This window comes from Dermacentor andersoni, chromosome 2 (assembly GCF_023375885.2).
Source record: "Dermacentor andersoni chromosome 2, qqDerAnde1_hic_scaffold, whole genome shotgun sequence".
In the NCBI taxonomy this organism is placed as follows: Eukaryota; Metazoa; Arthropoda; class Arachnida; order Ixodida; family Ixodidae; genus Dermacentor; species Dermacentor andersoni.
The window spans coordinates 207,744,664-207,769,081 of NC_092815.1; the positions used below are offsets into that span (position 1 = coordinate 207,744,664).

Sequence of the window (24,418 nt, forward strand, 5' to 3'; positions counted from 1 at the left end):
ACCTGGAGTCTTACGAAAAGGGTTCTACTTAAATTGCGGACGACGCAACGAGCTATGGAAAGAAGAATGATAGGTGTAACGTTAAGGGATAAGAAAAGAGCAGATTGGGTGAGGGAACAAACGCGAGTTAATGACATTTGAGTTGAAATCAAGAAAAAGAAATGGGCATGGGCAGGACATGTAATGAGGAGGGAAGATAACCGATGTCCATTGAGGGTTACGGACTGGATTCCAAGGGAAGGGAAGCGTAGCAGAGGGTGGTAGAAAGTTAGGTGGGCGGATGAGATTAAGAAGTTTGCAGGGACGACATGGCCACAATTAGTACATGACCGGGGTAGTTGGAGAAGTATGGGAGAGGCCTTTGCCCTGCAGTGGGCGTAACCAGGCTGATGACGATGATGACAAGAGTGTATGACCAACATAAATGACATGCATGTCACGTAGGTCGTGAAACAGCCGCCTACATCTTGGTATGTAGCAAAATTGGCATATTATGACGAGAATACCACGAACGTAAATGATAGGTCATGACATGAATGTCATGACATGCCTGTCATGTAGGTCATGAAACAGCCGCCTACGTCTTGGTGCTCTCATGGTCGTTTCGTTAACTTTGTGATTTATTCTTATCGATCGTGATTCACGTATGTATCTTGGCGTACGTGATGTAGTAATGCATCAATAGTAATGCAACGAGGTTGGCGATGTGAGCTGGTTGGTTGATCATCATGGAGTGACATCAGGGATAGCGCAGCAAAACAGCGGCACAAGACGAAACACAGACCCAAGTGATATACACAAACACACATGCACATAGCGTTTGTGCCTGTATTCCATTTCTCCTTCTGTCCTTGTTCTTGTTGCGCTGCACTTCTTAATTCTGGTCAGCCTATTCGCATACACAACATTAATAATCACACAAACCATGACCTCGGCTACATCCCGGAAAACAATCGCCTACATCCCTTGATTCATGAAAAAAAAAAGGAAGGCATAAGAGAGGCCAAAATAAGAATATGACTGCATCGTTCTGGCACGTAAAACTCTAAAATCATATTTTTAGAATATAAATGCACAGTATGGACTTAATATGGAAACTTCGGTAATATAGAACCTACGAAGTGCGCTTGAATCTCGATAATTGCATGGCAAGACGTGTTTGATCTGGCTGTTCATTCATCAACAGTGTTATTCAACAAAAAGCCTGCTGAGCACCCTTCGCTAAATTTGCGTCATGAAATCTCCTGGCTGTGCCCTTACCATAAGTTCTACCATTCTAACCCTCGAATATTAAATTTACAACAGCTGGGCGGGTGTGATCAGCTATCTGCCAAAAAGAGCTGTACCACCTTTATCCCGTATAGTCAGCATCAAAAGCTTACAGACCCGCGGAATGTAAGAGAAGTTTGATATTTCTGCCCTCTGGGAACGCAATATGCTATTCTGATTTGCAGAATGTGTTCGTCTAGAGGCCAACAACAATTTTTCATAGTACTACTGACTGCGGGAAGGAACTAGATGCTTCGAAATTCAATTCTTCCCAGAACATGTACCGTACAAGCTTTCGACAGTAATAAAAGAAATAAATTCTGGGATTTTACGAACCAATAGAGAATTTTAGTATAGGGGCCCAAAAGAAATAGCGTGGAAGCCACTGCGCATGCGTGAGACGCAAACTGCGTTTGGGTTTTGCGTCGGGCACGCTGTTTCACCGGTTTAGCGGGAGACCCAAAAGCTGTCCCAAAAGCTTTGCGCCAACATAGAGGCAGCGGTTCATCGAGGCGACGGCTCTGACCTAGCACCAAACGCGGGCTCGATTCGTGGTAACGCATGAAGTTCGCAAGCTAGGAGAAGTCAGTGCGGTTATCGCTTTCTCTCAACTAACTTGCGCAATGAAGATTGATTCATTAGACGCCGCTGATTCCGAATTCGACTGTCGGTGTCATGGCTCGTAGGCCTAGCACGGCTTAACTTGGCTGGTGAAGGCAAGTAAAGTTGGTTTGCTCAAAACTAAGCGCAACAAATTGCTTGCTGCTAGTAGAATAACCTCTAAATTGTACTTGAACGCGCAAACACGAAAGTCGAACTTATTATACTGATCATGAGATGGTATATTTTAGTTTAGTATTTATGACCGCTTTTCTTTGACGCCGTAGTGGCGCTGAAAGCGCAAGACACTATCCGCAAACGCTAAGCCCGATTATAAATCTCTTCACTCCTGCGTGCCACAACGCCAACACCCACAAATCTCTTTGGGGACCCAAACTTTCTGTGCCCCTATCCTAAAGCTCTCTAACACCACGACGATTATGAGGCAATGCCGTAGTGGGGGACTTTGACCACTTGGGGATTTCTTTCACATGTACCTAGTGAACGGTACCAGGAACATTTCTTCAGTTCGCCGCCATCGAAATGTGGCCGCTGGCTAATACTCCCAGGTTTAGTTCTTGCAGGTTGCAGGTAAACGTAAATACCCCAGAAAGTGGACGGGAAAACCGCGCCGCAGTAGCTCAATTAGTAAGAGCAGCGCGCGCGTAATGCGAAGATGTGGGTTCGTGCCTCACCTGCGGCCAGTTGTTTATCATCCGATTTCATTTCCATTCATTTATAATTTGTTTATTTCAATCATTCAGTAGACGTAATTTCCTGTATGCTGTCCCTATATTTCCCCTATATATATAGTGTAACAGATCGTGGTCTGGGCTCCGGACCACTGTCAGTTGCACATCACTCCTAGAAGAGGCAAAACGTTTGTTGAGTGAGCTCCTAAACCGCAGTTTGCAATGTGGGAACGCGGTTTAAATCAATGATCTGTGACCTCACAGAGGCGCGATGTAACGCTAACGTATTTCGCTCGCATTTACCCCTAAATCACCACTGAAATATTCTTGATTAGGGTCCACACTCTTCTAAAAAAAAATGTTTATACGATAGGCTACATTATCGCACCCGTGTTTTTTTTTTTTCGCAGAACTTTCAAAACTTATTATAATTATAAACTGGACAAATTGCAACTGTGAATCCATGTTAGCTAACCATTGCCGGAATTCAAACTCATACAACGACACAAAGAAACCTAGACGAGCGCTGCGTTCGTGCTGATGTCAAGATATGAAGAAATTTAGTATTTAAGAAATTTCGTGTGGCGATATGGGATTGGTTCGATTGATAAGGCACTTGCGCTGCATCCCGAGGATAGAATTTTGAGGCTTTGAGGTGCTAGCCCATAATAGGCGAAAAATAAAGCTTTTGAAATAATAATTTCACAAAAGTGTCCGACTTCACGCGATCTCCACTAACACACTACAGTTACACATAAACTATCACATTATATATATCATGGTAAAGGCACACAATACTTGAAGGTTATGTACAATTGACGATGCGGCAAAGGCAAGTTACATAATGTAGTGATTGCATATTAGATACGCGTAAACAAAAACTTCGCATGCATGCGGGAGCACGCAGACACTGAAATCACATGTACACACATATATACTATTACATTCAAAAAAGTTGTTTTGATGACCTGGCTGCGAGAAACAGGCTGGACGAAAAGCAAGCCGTACGCATCCACCAGCCACAGACGGGAAACGACATGACTACTGTCTATAGAACTCCTCTTCCCCAAGGAAAAGCCATTCCTCCGACAGAAATGGCCATAGCCCAGATTAGAGCTGCTCCTGAAGTTTGAAAAGAGCGCCGAGTTGGCGTCCCGCGGCAACTGCCTTGCAGCGGTTGCACCACTACAAAGAAAAAAAAAAAAGAAAAAAAAAGAAAGAAAGCGCAGCAATTAGAAGTCGCGCGAAGTGACCACGGGAGCGACGACCATATCTGATAAAACGATTAACTCCGACGTCAGCACAACTAGCATGCACGGCCCTCCAAAAGACCCTGGCAACGACACAACGCTACAGAACATGCTGTTTGGGTTCTCGAATGGGGGCGATTGGGACAGATCGAAGATGAGACCATGCCCCACCGTTCCATTCCGTCACACGTGGAGAGCGCTCCCCACACGAGACGCCACTTGAAGTCGCGGAGATGGCCAGGCCGAAATTATGGCTTTATCGCACCCCACTACACATGACTGCAACGTGCTATGCGCGCTAGGGGAAACAAAGGGACCATCTAGGTGCCATTGTATCCGCAAGATGGCTTTCGAGAGTGCCTACGTCAGTATAGACATGCTGCACGTGGTGATGAAGTGCCGATGCCATAGGATAATATGCAGGTGTGCTTTATACCCTCGGCCGGCAATTTAGGCGTACGGCCGGTAATAGCGAACCTTAGTGCCAAGGGAATAGCAGAAGAGTTCGCGCGCGGGGCACTGTTCGCCGTGTAACAGTCGGAGCAGCAATCGCAGAGCAAGCAGCCGGCAGCAAACAGACACGGATGGGACGCGAAATCGCCGCGAGAGCGTGGTTGCCCGAGCGCAGCGAGAGACCAACTCTGAAATGCCCGATCTGGAAACCGAAACCACAAGGGGCTGGAATGACGTAGCGATACGTAGTGGTGAGGGTGTCACATCACATGGTCGCAAATTACAGATTGTGCTAAGTGCCTTCTCTGCAACTGGGGTAAATAGTACTCTTGCACATCCTGAATATATTTTCTTACATCCTCAATTATTCAAAAGTGGCACAGAGACAGATATGCGCCGTACTAGGTATAATCGAGGCCTAAAATGCGAATAGAATTGCTCTTTAGAACACGGGTAGAGAGAAATGAGGTGTGTCTGTAGGGAGCCAATGAACAGCTATTGACATTTTGAAAAATTCAGAGCAGCTCCTGAAATATTTCCGTACTCAACAAATAAGACGGATTCTACGCAATAAGCTGTCTTCGTCCGGAGGATATACCGTGACGTCACTGGCGAAGATCTTCGCAGCACCACTACCAGCTACCAGGTGGTTGGAGGCCTTGCACGTAAGGGTCTCTGTATTGAGCGCAGAAATGTCTCAAATGGCTGAACACAAAGAGTACTGGGGATAGCGGAAACACTTAACAGACACCACGGGTAACGAACGATGCTGCGCTTCCACGTTCATGAAGGAACAAATAATTTCTTATATTTGTATAGGCACTTCTGAGTAGTCCAATTTGACGAAATGTCAAATGCGGTCAGCACGCTAAATATTGGGCGCGAGGACATACTGCGGTGCCGCCTGCCACCAGCGTCTGAATCACCTGGGATCATCAAGGTCACGTGTAAAGTGGAATCTCGAACAAGCCAACCAAAGCAAGAACAATTGTCGTCATGAATTTATTGGGTAATTCTGCGACAAGCGCATTAAAACATTTAGAATGACCCAACCAACTTTTTTTCTCTTGTAATTTGGCAGACCATCCTAGTGAGCAAGGGACAAGATTTATGAACAATCGAAATAAAATAAAACGTTCTAAATCGCAGGATAAAATGATCAGGCGCGATCTGGCTGCAGCGAAGCGTTGCCATGTGATCGAGTTCGACGGAAGAACCATTGCAGCGCCGGCACTTCTAGTGGTGGCCTTCGCGCGCCATGTAGCTATGCTCAAGACAATCGAATGCTTTCTCTTCATGTAGTGAAGCCAAGAGACAACAAGCTGATCTTGCCAGCATGTACGTCATTATATCACGTGTAATCTCTCTACTTGTTACCGGGCACGCCTCATCGTGCCTTATTAAGCAAGGCCTCAGGCTCCCTAGGCGCCCAGTGACAACAGCTGCAAAGCTTTTGTAGTCAGTTTTAAGAACCGTAATTGGCTTTCATGGTGCTTGACGGACTGATGATGGGTCATGCTTGGGTGTTGGCACAATGTGACCGTCGCGAAAACAAATCAGGACATCACAGTTCTCAAAGCAGCGGCAAATAACACAGGTGAAAGCGGCACTAATATCTTCCTGGAAGGCTAAAAGGGCAACCCGTCCAGCTTCCGGGCCGAGCTCCGCTTCACTAAAGATAATTCCGCCTTCATCTGATCAGCTGACGTACATGCACGAAGGCGTTCAGAAACCTGAGGCAGCCCACTAAGCATTGTATGAGATCCAGAACTACCATGATACATTGGCATAGTCCTACAAGTCATGTTCCCAAAATGTGCTACAAAGAGTGGTACATCACGCGCAGGTGGTGACGCTACAAGAAGTGCTCTTACGACCGCAAAGCCTAGCGGACTCAACTGTTTGAGGAACGAGTTCCTGCCAAAGCGCCGTACCTAGAGTTGTGCGCTGGCATCACGCCTGCATCACCAAGCAGCAGCTCAAAAAGACAATGTGGCGATAAGGCGCTAGAGACATATCCATAGCTCATGCTGCCACGCTTGCATCAGTGGAATCAGTCAGTCAACCCGAAGGGCAGCACGTAGCTTCGTGCCAGTTTTTCTGACATACGGCGTCGGAAGTGCTTCAAGTGACCAGTGTAGCGCCTTGAGCAAGTTCCATGACTTTGGGTCAGATCCAGAAAGAGAGGCACGTAAAGAACTTTACAAACTAGAGCGAGAACACGGCATGCAGAAGACGGCTGTCCAGGCGCCAAGTTTTCACTGATGAGGCAGCAGACACTTATGCCTGCGGGCATAAGTGGTAGATAATTGGAAATGTTTTCACAATACGGCGAACATTACGTCAAAGACGATGTTGGTAATTGTCCGGAAGGAAACTATCCGCCATCTTGACCGTCTTGCCGTTCGCTGAAAATAGCCTGTAAATACACTTAATTTATATCTCTACCCCTAACAATATAAGCAGGCGATGAAGGTAAAAACATGGCTTCAGATCGTGAGACAAAAGGACGTAACGTTATTCCCACATAGGCGCGATCCAACCTGCTTGACCACGTGCTGCGTGGTCCGCGCGCCGCGCCTTGGAGGGTTTCTATGGTCGGACTGCGAGCGTTACATTACAGATTCGCTGTAAAAGTATTTCTTTAATTATGACATCAAGATACTGCCTGAACCCCGTCCCCTCTGTGTCCCTTTCCTGCAATACTACGTAGTTTTCTATGCCACTCAACGAGAAATTTGTCCGTCCGTCCGTCACGCAAGATGACTGCAATGGCTCATACACCCCTGAACAATGGCTCATACCCCTGCAGTAGGGTTTCTGTGGTCGGACCACGGGCGTTTCGCATAAACACTTTCAGGACCAACTTGATCGCTGTCCGTGCTTATTGGCGTTGTCTGTGGGTATCGCTTTGCTGACGCATTTGAGTGCTGACTTTCGTGCACCTGCTTATGCAAATAACCACACGTACACCATAAGTCAAAGTTCAAAATACAGTGGGAAGTTAGAGTAAAGGGGACAAGAATGCCCACCGCATACTCTGGTTTTAAACACACGTGTGTGGTATTGTTAGTGCGGCGTTAATATGAGCTGGTGGTTACAATATAGTGTAAGATCCCGCATAGAATGCAGAACATATTTTACCCCGGTATTCGACCATGTTAAAATTGCTTATTGTAATATAGTGGGGCGCCAAATCTTTCAAAATGTTTCAATGTTCCTTCGTCTTATATGACCAACAAAATTTGCTTGTTTTATGCGTGGACAGATTTATTTTCTTCCCTTAAGCACTACCCAAATTACCCCATCCAACATAAATTTTGGTCCATCAGGTACGCGGTGTTCTATGGTATATTTTCATATCCCGCCTCATGAAGGCCACTTCTAAGGCTCCCCAACAGAACTCCTGCAAGAAACAAAGCGTTGTTGGCACGGTAAAAGCTTTGGTTGTGAGCCTCTCTGTATACAAGATAAACGAATCCCGAGCAGTGGTCAAACAACATTCCTTCCTCCAACTTGGCTATGAGTCGACTACTTGCATGTCCTTATTTTGTTGTAGTTGGCGCTGTATTAATTTTTATTTTTCTCCTGGTCACAGCTGGTTTGGTGAGAACCATATTTCATATCAAATGAGCTTGTCGTGTGCACTGTGTATACTGCAGCTCCTTAAATGGTATGTTACCCTGAAGAAACACAAAGAATTGAAAGCTGTTTTAACAACTGTAAAACTGTCGACAGAGATTGCGTTTACACATGAAGGCGTAAAAAAAAGAGCAAGGAACACTTATCTTTCTTGTCACCCCCGTTTTAGAAAGAGCCTTAATATAGCTCAAACTCAACTTCTATTATTTTTTGTAGGGCTAAATATACAGAGAGGTCACCATGCGAAGCGTACGAAGGTCTTGAAGAACGTGAGCCTGGTTCGTCTTGGGAGTTTAAGCATCTATACCCAGCAGTTCGGCAATTTGTTTGCAACGGAGAACTGCGGACATGGCAAGGTAAGTTCCTTTTGTTTTAACGTTATGCAAACTCAAGCTGCTCTAGAACTTAATCCTGAATTTCTACGCTCAGTCGCGGAATACCAAAGTCAAGATTGAAGGTTGAATAAACAGGGCTAAAGTGGCCCCAGACAGGCTGCAGGCCGACGTTTCGACAGGTGGACCTCTCTATCTTATCCGAAATGTGGGTCATCCTGTCAGGCGCATTTTATCGCTAGTTATCCAATCCTTAACACACATTTGGCCAAGTAGCTCCAGAAGCACTAAAGCCATGAAAAGGCAAAAGCATTTCGTACTACTTAAGCATTCTTCGTCCGTGAAGAGCATTAGCTGAATGCGGAAGCGATCGGTTTAGGCCGGCTTAATGGAACGATTCCATTCTGTTTGCTTTTTTTTTTTGTTTTCACACTTTGCCTGGGGCCTGAGGAGTGCTCCGCCTACTTTCTAACCAGGAGTAGCCGGTCATACGCGGTGAACGGCAAGAAAGGAATAGAATCGAACGAAAGAAATCGCACTCACTTGCTTACTACTGTCGCACTTGTGACGATGGTTTTCCGATCGAAAACAGAAAGCATGGCCGGCATAATGTAACGATAACCCTTCACTCGAGGCTATAGGCACTGTCTTATCATCTACACCTCACGATCGACTGATCCTGGTGAGAACGTTAGTGGATCGTCGCTCGAACCATTGACGAGGCAAGCGCTACATAGTAAAGAATTAAAACGGAATTATTACGTTATCCCAACTTATGTCTTATCAACGTATTCAGACACAAAAAAGAAAAAAAAATCTTTCTCCCGATAGAACTGCTCGTAATAGCAGACGTCAATCTAATCGTCAAGGTCGACAGATTAGCGATGCCGGCGGGGCAGTCCCAGATAGCACTTGTGAAATACTGCTTTGGGAATTTAACAGCAGTCCTGTATTTTTTCCCGGCTGTTTCGGCAGTAATAGAACGGGACTTTGTGAAACAAGCAAAGCGACTAAAGTGCAAACAAAATCTATGATCGGTCGTCATCACACTGTGCGAAAGTGAAGTGCTATACTGTGCGCGTTGGCGTCTTCTACCGAAAGCACCGATAGTTCGAGGGCTACAGTTAGCGATAAATGCTGACTGCCCGAGGCATCCCATTTAAGAACTTTATAGTAAAAACGCAAATGGGTATGAAAAAGGAGACTCTAGTAACATGCGAGTGGACGTGTAGTCGCGCAAATGAAGAGAAGGAGAGCTTTATGCTTCTATGCTTCTTCAAAAAAAAAAAAAAAAAGCCTTTGGCGTTCGTTTCAATAATGAATTGCGTGCTTTTTTTTCTTCAAATACAATAAAACATCAACGATTCGGATATCGCGGGGCCTCTAAACATACTCTCATCGCTCGAAATTCGCGAGATCGAAAAACTACAATCGCAATGCAATCAATGTGAAGAATTGAAGGCAATAAGACATTCTTGCCTATTTATCGTGGCTATTTTCGGTTGAAGCGATCCTTAATGGCGTTCCGGACCTACATTCCCGCAACAACGTTACAGTAGACGCTTTCGGAAGATGTAGAAACCTCGCTCTCGTTTCTACATCTACGTTGCCGGTGCTTACTGCACGCCTCAGTGAGCTGTTTCCGAGCGCGCAGGTCTGCGTCAGGGTTATCGAAGAGGAAATTTTCACATGCCGACTTCGCCACTGTGCGCCACGGCTGATTACTCCTCTTAAAAAACTTATGGGGTTTTACGTGCCAAAACCACTTTCTGATTATGAGGCACGCCGTAGCGGAAGACTCCGGAAATTTCGACTACCTGGGGTTCTTTAACGTGCACCTAAATCTAAGTACACGGGTGCTTTCGCATTTCGCCCCCATCGAAATGCGGCCGCCGTGGCCGGGATTCGATCCCGCGACCTCATGCTCAACAGCCCAGCACCATAGCCACTTAGCAACCACGGCGGGTGATTACTCCTCTCGGGAACACACGGTAGCTCAGTAATTCGTGTCGCCCTCCGTGGCTCGGTATAGAGAGTTGCAGTAATTTCGGAAGATCGTGCTGTATACTCAATGCGTTGTGGTAGGGACGTTTTGAAACTTTGTGCCATCCAGAAATGTGGATCAACAGTGATCGTATATTCAGGAGCCGAGTGCCTCCTTATATTTTATTTCACTAGAAAAAATTTGCTATTTGGACGCCCCTCAGCGCTTACATGGAAGACCAGAACTGCGGTATCTAACGGCTACGCCAGGAAATCTAATAAAGATTGTTGTTCGGCGAGATGGAGTAGGATGCTCGGGTGAGTGGGGGTGGGGGAAGGTGGGCTGGCAGGCGATTAGACGCCATCGTGTAGCCGGCGCGAAGGTTAATGAGATGAACAATAGCACAGAGAGGAACAAACGCGTTCGTTCGGGACGTCCGTGCTGGCGTTTGTGTCTCTGTTTTTCTCTAGTTATCCTCTGTTGCAGCTATGGCGAGACGGAAGCAATGTTTTTGTCACTGAGGTCTTGGAACTTCTACAGAAGAAAAAAAAAAAAAAACGCACAGCGTCTTTTGTCGCTTTGGCCGCGTTATTGGCCATTTTATTTCACCACTCGCCTCGCCGTCCGCTTTTTCTACCACATCACTTCATTCCAGGCACGCGAACAGGAGACGGTGTTCGTTGCACGTTTTTTTTTTCTGAATGGCTATGAATGTGTAGCGATCGATAACGTTACTCATGTTTCATTGATAAAGCGAATGTTACTCATGTTTCAGTGATCAAGCGAATGTTTACCGGCGACAACGAAAATTACTGCTTGCGAGCATTTGCTGCAGTGAGAAAGTGGCCACTTCCAGGAGCGGCACTGTGCAAGTAAGAACAAAATTTAACTCATTGCAGAATAGTATAGGGAGCATGACATTTAAAGAGCAGGTTTTAGATGTAGAACTATAAGGTCAGCCAGTACTCAAAGAGCAACCATTTGCTAGAAAGCCTGTGCGTTGCATAATTTCCGGGAAATGAATAATTAAAATCTGTGACGAAGTAGATTGTTCTTCCGGTTAAATATATTTCCACACTGTGAAAAGATGCACTACAAAAAAAAAAAAACTCTCAATGCGTTTCACGGCACATCTTGAGTTCATATTGTCTCTAAGTTGGTCGGTAGTGGCGCTGTCTAATATTCCAACGGCAAATTCTGTACACATTGGCAGATACCAAATAATGCGGACGGGAAATTAGCCACCGCGGTAGCTCAACTGGTTAAAGCACGTCATGCTTAATGCGAAAGATGTAGATTTGGCTCCCGGCTGCGCCTAATTCTCTTTTCGTCTACTTTCGTTTCCTTCGTGCTTATTAATTCTAAATTAACTTTCGCCATGCTTCTCTGGTGTCACCGTCAGTTTTCTAGGTTATGTTTGAAACTGGTTCTAGGCAGGAAGTATCTATCAAAAGAGATTGCTTTGAATACTGGCTGTCTTTAATTTTTCAAGTATAACGTATACCCTCGAAATCAAGTATTAGTAAGCAATGAGTAAAGCTTTCCTTATTGATAATGTAATGCAGTGAATGTCGCGCCAACCTTTATGTCTATCGCTGTTATATGAAGTTTGCTTTGAAAAAATTACTTTGTCTTGAATCGCCCCTTTTTGATAATTTGCGACACCTCATGCCCGAACAGGCGGCATAGTTTTGCCCGAAGTACCAAGAATATGACATGGCACATTAAGCTATCCTGGAAGGAAGCTGATAAGCCTAAAGAGTCTGTTTATTTATAATAAATGTGTATACATATGCCTATTAAATATTTATGTACGGTGTAATACAGGGCCCAGAATTATGTGGGAATGGTTGCGATATGTAACACCGGATATATGCAGTACTTGATACGGTTTTACATCACATGGTGAAGCTCATACACCGGTGGCTTCCCGCCTGATCTGCTGCTTTCCTCGTAAAGGAGCACTGAAGCTCCTCCAAACGAATTAACTTTCACTTTTCGTTCAGGCATTTCCCCGTTCATGGTGAAAAAAAAACGAAATAAATAATGCATTGCAGAATACGATGCCCGTCCACAAACAACACAGATTATAGGCGACGGCTGAAGTAGCAACAAAGAGTCTCGCGTTTGTCATACAGAGTGGGCAAAGCCTCGTCAACCGTTTCGACTTCATGCTGAGAGCAAGGGAGCGAAATTGCTGTGCAGCTTCTGTCTATCGCCAGGCATAGTGTAGGACTACTCGTTAAGACCACGGTATCAAACGACAAGAAGCGAAGGACTGCGCAACCAGTGATTGAAGAAAAAATCTAAGGCGTAGCCTTATTAGCACACAGGAAAACGACGGTGTGAATCAATAGGACAACGGGGTATATAGCCGACATTCTACAGTTGAGATTACGAAGCAGAAAAATGGAGTTGGGTAGGTCATGTGATCCATAGGGAATGTAACCGGTGGTCTGTTGGAATTACATAATGAGTGCCAATGGAAGGAAAGCGCAGTCGAGGAGAGCGGAGGACTAGGCGATGTAATGTAATTAGGAAAATTTGCAGGCATAGAATGGTGTCGGGTGGCGCAAGGCAGGATTAGTTGGAGATTGCTGGGAGACGCCTTCGTCCGGCAGTGGACATAAATAGCATAATAATAATGAGCAACTTACTCTGGCAGTCCATCAGCTTCTGTGGAATGTTCGTCATTAAATATTAGTGACTGCATGCGTGAATATTGTATCGAAAATTGTGCAAGAGTCGGTGCATGCGAGCTGGTCTCTTGCCCGTTTTCGTAACTGCATCGGAACATTTTCGTAGCTTAAGGGGGTATTTCATTGCTTCTGAATGAAAATGAGCAAAATTCATTTCTGGCATTAACGCGTTCGAGACGGCGGGAAAAATAAAACATCCCCAATGCCCACTTCTGCCTCCACGCGAGTGCTAGAAAGGAAACGTCATAATGTAGCTTGAAGTCTCGTCCTCAAGTTCTACGTCAACGATGCAACAGACGCGCGTCAAGCAGATACATTGTATGGCCGCTGTTACTTTTCATACAATTTTTTAGCAGTGATTAGATTTATGAAAACGTGTTTGACGCAATGAAAGCGGAGATCTGCGGCTGTATAAATCCGACTTTGCCAACTGACATCTCCTGAATTTGTTTACGTTTCTTGCAGCGAGATCGCGAGCAGTTCAAGAAACTGCAGCACGGATGACAAAGTCGAGAGAGAAGTTTTAGCATTGGCTGCTACAGTAACGCGAGTGCTGAATTGCACAGCGCGAGTCGGGGAGCACTTCCCGCACGCACAACCAGGTAAGCCACGGTTGATACGCGCCAAATGTAACTCCGTGCTTTAATGTCACTGAGTGAGACTTCTCCAAGACGGTGTCGACAATGATCAAAACGCCCGAACGAAGACTAAATATGTCTGTTGACTAAAGCGATTAAAGAGAGAGTGATTAAAACGGAGGGAAGACCGGGAAGTTAACCACAGTACGTCTCCGGTAGGCTACCGTGTAATGGGGAAGGGGTAAATAGGTGAGAAAGGTGGAAAGCAAAGAAAAAAGAAAGCAAACGAAGGAAGGAATGAATAATGTAGAGCTGTCAGTGTGAGCGTTGTGACAGTCTGTGAGAGTTCCTCGCAGCCATAAATGATGTCAACGTCCCACTGAGATGTAACACGCCACACATTGCTGAATCAATTTGTCGCACAATGCGGTGTCTCTTAGGAAACGCAAGAGCACTTTCATAGTGACTCGCGCTGCTGTCCACGTAGGCCAATGTCGAAGAATATTGTTTTATGTAAGTGGGCGCTTGACCAACTGGTATAGCGTGGCTGAGAACGCTGCTCTTCGCTGGTTGAAGAGAGGGCACTCGCAAAGAAGCTGCGAGATTGAGCGCTATTAGGCATTACGATGAGAAATGTTACGCATTTGAGAATGCCGCTCCAAGCCATAGGCGTGCTAGAAGGATGTAGTCATGTCTTGAGAAGTCTGAAGGAATATGAAGTTGCAAATTAGGGTCCACGGTATGAAGGCGTGTGCTTTGAAATTAGGATTGATTCCACTGATGCAATGTTAGGTGACGTGCAGGCGCGCGAAGTTGTTTCGCTGCGTCAGATCTCGGAAGTGGGATGACAACAAAGCTGACGCCGTCTTGGGGAGACCGGGCAGCTGCATCCGCTTTATCGCTTCCATGGATACTGCAGTGACTAGGCAGCCACTGAAATATAATTTGTTACGTTCTCAATGATCCGTGATGCAGTGCAGAGAGCATTATTTGCAGGGCTGCCTTGGGATCACAGAATATTGCCCATGGATGGTGAAACGAAGAGCTGCATGGAGAGCTATGAGTTTAACAACTTTAGTTGATGTTGCGTGTGATGTTTTGAGTTGTATTTCGAAAGATGCTGCAGGAGTCACCACCGCGGCAGTTTAGCTTGTAGTTGTGACTGAGCCATCGGCGGGAACATCTAGGCGGCTATTGTGCACGTTATCTAATAGTGGTAATGCGGCCTGTTGGAGGCCAACCGACAACATCCTTGCTTTCCTCGTGATGCCTGGTATAGTCGGCACTGGCACGATAAAATCGTGGACGTCCGTGCTGCAGGCATGTAGTTTGAAGGATATGAGGTACAAATGGCAGCTGTAACACGACTGTAAATAATGTGAGGCCTCTGTGTCGGTAAACAGACAAGATGGTGAGAAGGTAACCGGGCAACGTGCCGAAAAGTCACTGTTTCGCACCAAAGGCGAAGAATAAAATACAATAGCAAATTATTAGACAACTTTATCGGCCGCATAAACTTGTAAACACTCGCTTACCAACTAAATTAAGAAACATGGCGTCACTCGCGCGCAGGCCAACATAACACATCACACTCGATGAACGAAGAGGACACTCGCTGTCAAAACACTTGGGTGAGGAACAGCACCAGCAGAAGCGAGCGAATTGACCTTCGTGCTGCCTCTAGCTTCAACGTGAACTGAGCGGGGAGAATACATCACACACGAAGCTATCAGGCCTCGGTGCTCCTAGACTCTGTACCCATCGCAGACCGCTTTCAAGAGAGGACCCGCGCTACCGCAATCAGCTGCGCCATACGCAGCTGCCGCCGAAGTAGCACACTGTCCCTCTCCCCTCCCCCCCCCGGTGACTTGAGCGCTATGGAAGGCGGCGCGCTTCCTACCTTCCTTGAGCATGCCACATTGAGCCCCCACAGTCGGTTCACCTTCGCATGCATTCACTCGAATCCACAGCACACGGCGCGCGGCAACGATCTTATCGCACTCGGACTTTATACCAAACGTCACGGCAATGCCGACGGCGACGACAACGACAGAAATGCACCTGTAGTGTCCATATAATTGCGATCGCAAAAATATGCGCCCTCGCAATGTTGATGGCTATGTACGGTGATATAGGGTGATTTTCCACTTTGACGATCGTCGCTTCTGCACACGCACCCTTCGGAAGACCAAGGCACGTCTTCAGGGCTTAAGCTTGCATTCTCTGAAGTGTGTAGTGCACGCATGTTTGTTTTGTAGGAGCTGCCCAACACAGCGAGGCTGTATCATGCAAAAAACAAGGAAAAGAAAGCATTGTGACTCTGCAGCATTCACCGAACCGAAGTTCCCCACGACTTTCCGACGAGAAACTTGAGGGGGTGTGTGATTGTAGTGAACCTCCTCTTCAGGTATAAAACGTGCGGGTTACATCATACATTGCGGTTGATAATTACCCCGCAAACACGGTGTTTCCATGCGTTGACGATTGTTTTCCTCTTACATTTGCATTGCAAGGCCTCATTCCCCTGCATGTGAATGCAACCTGCAGTGATGTCACGGAAGACACGTAGATGAAGATTTCATTTACATAGATTCGTACTTGGACTGGCTTGTACAAGCATTGGACAATGCCAATGAGCATAGGTTGAATAATGCTGGGCTAAACACACCGCCTTGCGGTCCTTCACGGCATGTTTAATGGCGCCGCCCTCGGTAATCACAAAGCCTGTCGGTCCAATAACTGCGCATACATTGAAAATTATGGCCACCTCAGCCGACCTCATCCAAAACGTCTATAATAGTATGATGTGTTACACTGCCATGCGCCCCTTTTATGTCAAGGAACGATGCCGGGGTGAGTTGCTTTAGACGTTTTCAGTGCTGAACAAACGTGACTAAATTGATGGCATTATCTATGGGTGACCGCTTACGCTCAGTCAAAGCGTCTATAATGGTAAGATGTGTTACACTGCCATGGGCCCCTTTTATGTCATGGAACGATGCTGGGGTGAGTTGTTTTAGGCGTTTTTAATGCTGAACAAACCTGACCAAATTGACGGCATTATCTATGGGTGACCGCTTACGCTCAGTCAAAGCGTCTATAATGGTATGATGTGTTACACTGCCATGGGCCCCTTTTATGTCACGGAACGATGCTGGGGTGAGTTGCTTTAGGCGTTTTTAATGCTGAACAAACGTGACGAAATTGACGACATTATCTATGGCTGACCGCTTACGCTCAGTCAAAGCATCTATAATGGTGTGATGTGTTACACTGTGCCCCTTTTATGTCACGGAACGATGCTGGGGTGAGTTGCTTTAGACGTTTTCAGTGCTGAACAAACGTGACTAAATTGATGGCATTATCTATGGGTGACCGCTTACGCTCAGTCAAAGCGTCTATAATGGTAAGATGTGTTACACTGCCATGGGCCCCTTTTATGTCATGGAACGATGCTGGGGTGAGTTGTTTTAGGCGTTTTTAATGCTGAACAAACCTGACCAAATTGACGGCATTATCTATGGGTGACCGCTTACGCTCAGTCAAAGCGTCTATAATGGTATGATGTGTTACACTGCCATGGGCCCCTTTTATGTCACGGAACGATGCTGGGGTGAGGTGCTTTAGGCGTTTTTAATGCTGAACAAACGTGACGAAATTGACGACATTATCTATGGCTGACCGCTTACGCTCAGTCAAAGCGTCTATAATGGTGTGATGTGTTACACTGCCATGTGCCCCTTTTATGTCACGGAACGATGCTGGGGTGAGTTGTTTTAGACGTTTTTAATGCTGAGCAAACCTGACCAAATTGATGGCATTATCTATGGGTTACCGCTTACGCTCAGTCAAAGCGTCTATAATGGTATGATGTGTACACTGCCATGGGCCCCTTTTATGTCACGGAACGATGCTGGGGTGAGTTGTTTTAGACGTTTTTAATGCTGAACAAACGTGACGAAATTGACTACATTATCTATGGCTGATCGCTTACGCTCAGTTACAGCGTCTATAATGGTGTGATGTGTTACACTGCCATGGACCCCTTTTATGTCACGGAACGATGCCGGGATGAGTTGTTTTAGGCGTTTTTAATGCTGAATAAACCTGACCAAATTGATGGCATTATCTATGGGTGACCGCTTACGCTCAGTTAAAGCGTCTATAATGGTGTGATGTGTTACACTGCCATGGGCCCCTTTTATGTCACGGAACGATGCCGGGATGAGTTGTTTTAGGCGTTTTTAATGCTGAATAAACCTGACCAAATTGATGGCATTATCTATGGGTGACCGCTTACGCTCAGTTAAAGCGTCTATAATGGTGTGATGTGTTACACTGCCATGTGCCCCTTTTATGTCACGGAACGATGCTGGGGTGAGTTGTTCTAGACGTTTTTAATTGTGAACAAAAGTGACGAAATTGACGACATTATCTATGACTGATCGCTTACGCTCAGTTAAAGCGTCTATAATGGTGTGATGTGTTACACTGCCATGGGCCCCTTTTATGTCACGGAACGATGCCGGGATGAGTTGTTTTAGGCGTTTTTAATGCTGAACAAACCTGACCAAATTGATGGCATTATCTATGGGTGACCGCTTACGCTCAGTTAAAGCGTCTATAATGGTGTGATGTGTTACACTGCCATGGGCCCCTCTTATGTCACGGAACGATGCCGGAATGAGTTGTTTTAGGCGTTTTTAATGCTGAACAAACCTGACCAAATTGATGGCATTATCTATGGGTGACCGCTTACGCTCAGTTAAAGCGTCTATAATGGTGTGATGTGTTACACTGCCATGGGCCCCTCTTATGTCACGGAACGATGCCGGAATGAGTTGTTTTAGGCGTTTTTAATGCTGAACAAACTTCACCAAATTGATGGCATTATCTATGGGTGACCGCTTACGCTCAGTTAAAGCGTCTATAATGGTGTGATGTGTTACACTGCCATGGGCCCCTCTTATGTCACGGAACGATGCCGGGATGAGTTGTTTTAGGCGTTTTTAATGCTGAACAAACCTGACCGAATTGATGGCATTATCTATGGGTGACCGCTTACGCTCAGTTAAAGCGTCTATAATGGTGTGATGTGTTACACTGCCATGGGCCCCTCTTATGTCACGGAACGATGCCGGGATGAGTTGTTTTAGGCGTTTTTAATGCTGAACAAACCTGACCAAATTGATGGCATTATCTATGGGTGACCCCTTACGCTCAGTTAAAGCGTCTATAATGGTGTGATGTGTTACACTGCCATGGGCCCCTTTTATGTCACGGAACGATGCCGGGATGAGTTGTTTTAGGCGTTTTTAATGCTGAACAAACCTGACCAAATTGATGGCATTATCTATGGGTGACCGCTTACGCTCAGTTAAAGCGTCTGTAATGGTGTGATGTGTTACACTGCCATGGGCCCCTCTTATGTCACGGAACGATGCCGGAATGAGTTGTTTTAGGCGTTTTTAATGCTGAACAAACTTCACCAAATTGATGGCATTATCTATGGGTGACCGCTTACGCTCAGTTAAAGCGTCTATAATGGTGTGATGTGTTACACTGCCATGGGCCCCTCTTATGTCACGGAACGATGCCGGGATGAGTTGTTTTAGGCGTTTTTAATGCTGAATAAACCTGACCAAATTGATGGCATTATCTATGGGTGACCGCTTACGCTCAGTTAAAGCGTCTATAATGGTGTGATGTGTTACACTGCCATGGGCCCCTTTTATGTCCCGGAACGATGCTGGGGTGAGTTGTTTTAGACGTTTTTAATGGTGAACAAACGTGACGAAATTGACGACATTATCTATGGCTGATCGCTTACGCTCAGTTAAAGCGTCTATAATGGTGTGATGTGTTACACTGCCATGGGCCCCTTTTATGTCCAGGAACGATGCCGGGATGAGTTGTTTTAGGCGTTTTTAATGCTGAACAAACCTGACCAAATTGATGGCATTATCTATGGGTGACCGCTTACGCTCAGTTAAAGCGTCTATAATGGTGTGATGTGTTACACTGCCATGGGCCCCTCTTATGTCACGGAACGATGCCGGGATGAGTTGTTTTAGGCGTTTTTAATGCTGAATAAACCTGACCAAATTGATGGCATTATCTATGGGTGACCGCTTACGCTCAGTTAAAGCGTCTATAATGGTGTGATGTGTTACACTGCCATGGGCCCCTTTTATGTCCCGGAACGATGCTGGGGTGAGTTGTTTTAGACGTTTTTAATGGTGAACAAACGTGACGAAATTGACGACATTATCTATGGCTGATCGCTTACGCTCAGTTAAAGCGTCTATAATGGTGTGATGTGTTACACTGCCATGGGCCCCTTTTATGTCACGGAACGATTCTGGGAGGAGTTGTTTTAGGCGTTTTTAATGCTGAACAAACCTGACCAAATTGATGGCATTATCTATGGGTGACCGCTTACGTCGGAAGCCAGCCGTAGCATCCGAGCCCACGTTGTAACATTCCAGGTGCCATTCCCGATGCATCAACACTACCCTTTTGATTATGCGTCCGATGGAACGGGCCAGAGCAAGGGGATGGTAGTATGACAAATCTAGCGGCAATTAACCAGGTTGAGAAGCGAAACCAAGCGGCTGCCATTTCCATCCACGTGGAACCAAACCGTTGCGCCAGGACTCGTTGGACTGGTTCAGCAGCATATGTCCGGCTTTCTGCTCAAGATTGCCGAGCATCACATAAGTAACACCGTTAGGAAAATGACTAAGATTCCTGTCATCTAGCTAGGCTGCTGCCGGTGGCTCAGTTCATGGGAGAGTTCTCCCGCAAACGCTTTCTTCCAGTGCATCTCGAAGGTTTCAAGGACAGTTTTCTAAATCGGGCATTGCCCCGTCTCATTGATAAATACATATGTGATTTCTGCGGGCATGCTCAGTGGAGTCCATAAGACGACGAAGTGGCAGCGAGGTTCTGACGTGTGTGGTAAGCCCACGCGATCTCTAGTCCACGTTACTCGCTTAGATGTGTTCTTAGACCGTGAATAGACGCTTTCTTTTCGGCACCAAGACAAAAATGAATGTAGAAAAATAGGGCTACAAGAAATTAGTGCATTGCGTCGAGCCATTGGATTTCCACATATTGTCTGAACAGAATCGTCAGCTCTGCTCAGTCTAGGCGCATTTAGTATCCCCACTCTCGCGCAGTCGCTTACGAAAGCCCTTTGTCGGTTGACGCGGTATTGAAACTACCGGCGTTCGCGCTGCTTAAACAATAAAAAAACTAATTGCCCTTCCACTCTGTGAAGAAGGATGACCAGCGCAGCTGTGTATGTGGGCCTATTAATGGCGAACTGCACCTCCGACGCGGGTCGGCCCGGCATTGCACTATCTTTGGGATCGGCCCACGTATGGGGAGTGCTTAACGCCTGCTTCACCTCCGCCGCAAATTGGCCCGGCATTGCACAATCTTCAGCATCAGCCTACGTATGGGGAGTGCTTAACGCCTGCTTAAACTCCGCCGCAAATTGGCCCGGCATTGCACAATCTTCAGCATCAGCCTACGTATGGGGAGTGCTTAACGCCTGCTTCACCTCCGCCGCAAATTGGCCCGGCATTGCACAATCTTCAGCATCAGCCCACGTATGGGGAGTGCTTAACGCCTGCTTCACCTCCGCCGCAAATTGGCCCGGCATTGCACAATCTTCAGCATCAGTCTACGTATGGGGAGTGCTTAACGCCCGCTTCACCTCCGCCGAGTGTCGGCCCATCGTTGCACTATGTCTGCGATCGGCCCACGTATGGGGACTTTTTTGCTTACCACGCCAATAACAACACGAAATTTCTTTGGACGGTAGAGGGATACAGCTTCTCTGTAAAATATAAATGTAATATACACTTTGGTTTTCGAATACTTCGGGATTCAATTGGTGGTCTGGATTTGTAGAGTCATTTTGATACAACTCTCGTCACAGACGAGAAGAGACACCTGAACGTTAATGCCGTTAGTAGGTAGCTGAAGAAATACCGCAGTAATGGATGGTTGTACCCTATATTCGTGCGTTTTTTCTCACTTTTTTATGTTAGCCATACATCTGTAAAAACGTTTAAAATTTGAGAGTCACAATTTATATACTTAGTTAAAAGAAGCGGGAACATTTCAGAGGTTCCAATTATACCTGTTGACAACTTGGGGCTCTTGTGCACTCAAAGAACGCTCGGCAAGCGTCTGCGCATTCCCCTCATAAGAACATGGTCACCGCTGTCAGGAATCGAACCAGCAACCTCGTGTTCATTACCAGAATGCCACAGCCACTGCGCCATCTTGGAGAGAGCGCTTTTTTGACGGCAACTACATTGGAAAGCTTTATACGCACACGTCCGTTCTGTCGTTATCGCACTTCGTATTTAATGCGAGGAGCGGCATCCCTAGCCTGTGAACACATTCCAAGGCACGTGAGCGCTGCTGCACAGCCGTCGACTCGAAGGTCGGCTGGCTCGTACGAGCCAAACAGCATCTTAAGACTTGTACAAGACCAGACTTGCACGCGCTACAGAAAAAGAAAGGAGCCGATCACAATTACAGCATTAAAAATGTGTCTGATTACAGTGACCAGTTACTGCCCCCCGAATGTAGTTGAGCAATTACTAATAAGTAATCGATCATTTATGTTATTTTCCTACATAAGTTTATCAACATTCACCAAACACAATACATAAAGAAAGCCGGCCTGGCTTTTTCAGGGCGTCCTTTGCAGGTTTTTCCCAAGTTGCCATCAGTAAATTGCTTTGCGAAATTTTGTCCGTCCTTTTCGCTTGATTTCTGGTGAAGGCATCAGGCAGCGACTCTGAGAACTTGATCGATGCGCGTGCGTCAGTGAAGGATGGTATTGTAATACACGAACGCGTTCCTGCAGCGTAGCTCGCTTCTGCGTTCTTTAGCAGCGTTCATCGTGAGTGGTTGGGGTTCGGAGAAGGCGCGGCGAAAAGTTGAAAAAATAATATCTAGTTGATTTCCTGGCATCGACGACCGAAGCGGTCATCGCTATCGAGCCATAGCACCACCCGTTCAATTCGTAGGCCACCGCCGATCTCCTGCCAGCACCCTTCAGTGGTTAGCCATTTAGATGTACACCCAGGAATTTTAAGCCACACCAGTAGAAGTTCATGTTCCTCGAAAACGAAAATAGCTGGTTACATGTAATTTGTTACCGAAAACATTGCGCAGTACCCATCCAACGATGACTGTCGATGGTAATGTCTTTATCATTGAATCAGAATAGCGACACAACGTATTGCCATCTTCGAAACGAGTTATGTAGAGGCGTGCGCTGCGGCGGAATTCTTTTCGCGCCTCCCTAAGAACACTCGGCGCCATCTAGCGCCGCCGCCGCGAATCCTGCGCCTGGCCTCCGAAATGCAAGGCGCATCGGTGCGTGCGAACGCCGAGAAAGGCGCCATGCGGGAGCTGGGCTCGTGTCTGTCGCGTTTGTTTCTCGACACGCTGCGCTATCTAGTGTCACTGCCGAGAAGTACGCGCTTGGCCTCCGAGACGAGAAGCTTGGCGCGCCGGTACCTGCTAACGCTGAAAATTGTTTCCTCGCTTGCCCCACACTCAGTGGCGCACACTCGGTGACCCAAGTCGGCGAGATGTTCATTGAAGAGCGGCACATACCCGGCGCATTCATGTCGGACCCTAGCTAAACGCTGGCGTGAAAGACGTTCACTAAAAAGTGCATTTGTGGCGCAGCCTGCCAAGCTGCTGTCCTTGAGCAAACCTTGTGACGTGGGTTCGATTACGCTCAGTATAGCAGAAACTGAAGGAAGGAAGGAAGGAAGGAAGGAAGGAATGAAAGGCAGAGAGGTTAACCAGTTTGGCTTAACCGGTTTGCTACACTACACATGGGAGAGGGATGGGGGCGATGAAAGATTGGGGAGAGAGAGAGAGAGAGAGCACATAGCACAGCACACACATCGTCCGTTAGAGTCCATCAATCTGGCGTGGTACGTGATATCAGTGTCACAGCCGCTTGTCCAACCCGTCTCTTTCAAAAACCGAAGTAGTCCCTTCGTCGCCTTCACCTGCGATGTCTTCTGTCGGCGGCATGTGAAAATCGTGTCGAGGGACAATGGTCTAGTGTCAAGGTGCGCTAGAACGGATGCCAGGGACTGTCGCTGAACATTATATTCAGGACAGTCGCACAGAATGCGTTCCAGCGTCTCCTCGCAAAGACAGGCATTGCAGAGAGCGTTGTAGGCCATTCCCATGCGAAATGAGTAAGATTTCGTGAAAGCCACCCCTAGCCATAAGCGATAAAGCAGAGTCGCCTCTCTTCGGCGGAATTCAGTTGGCATATAGAGATGCATCAAAGAATGCAGGTGGTATTGACGCTGCTCCGGTTGGTCTGGCTGTTTGGTGTGCACCATAGAGAGAGCGTGATCTCCTGTGCAAGCACTCGAAGTCTGCTAGCTGCGTCGGATCGTGAAAGTGGTATGGCCTCTTCTTGTGCGTCTTCAAGAGCTGCCCGAGCGGCATTATCGGCGTCTTCGTTTCCAGTGACGCCGCAGTGACTTGGCAACCACTGAAACGTCACGTGGTGTCCTTTCTCCTGGGATGTATGGAGTAGGCATCTAATATCGAATACGAGCTGTTCGAATGGCCCGCGATGCAGAGCTGATAGCACAGATTGTAGGGCTGCCTTTGAGTCGCTGAAGATTGACCATTGTCGAGGTTGCTCCCGATTGACGAAACAAAGTGCAGCGCGAAGAGCAGCTAGTTCAGCAGATGTCGATGTTGTTGGGTGGTCAGTGCTAAAGCTGATGGTAATAGCTTTTGCTGGGACAACCACAGCACCGGACGAACACTGGATGTTTGTGGAACCATCAGTATAAATGTGTTCACTGTCCACATACCTCTCTTGCAGAAGAAGCAGAGACAGTTGTTTC

The 24,418-nt window shown here is 46.6% G+C and overlaps 1 protein-coding gene across 1 annotated transcript in view; it reads left to right on the forward strand.

The window, feature by feature from the left end:
- The window catches only part of LOC126540187 (uncharacterized), a 91,058-nt gene that overhangs the window by 36,605 nt on the left and 30,035 nt on the right, over positions 1-24,418 (forward strand). Inside the window, exons 3-5 of the mRNA XM_050186974.3 lie at positions 8,123-8,262; positions 10,998-11,094; positions 13,387-13,523. Coding sequence (XP_050042931.1) covers positions 8,123-8,262; positions 10,998-11,094; positions 13,387-13,523 — 374 coding nt within the window. The remainder of the gene's footprint in view (positions 1-8,122; positions 8,263-10,997; positions 11,095-13,386; positions 13,524-24,418) is intronic.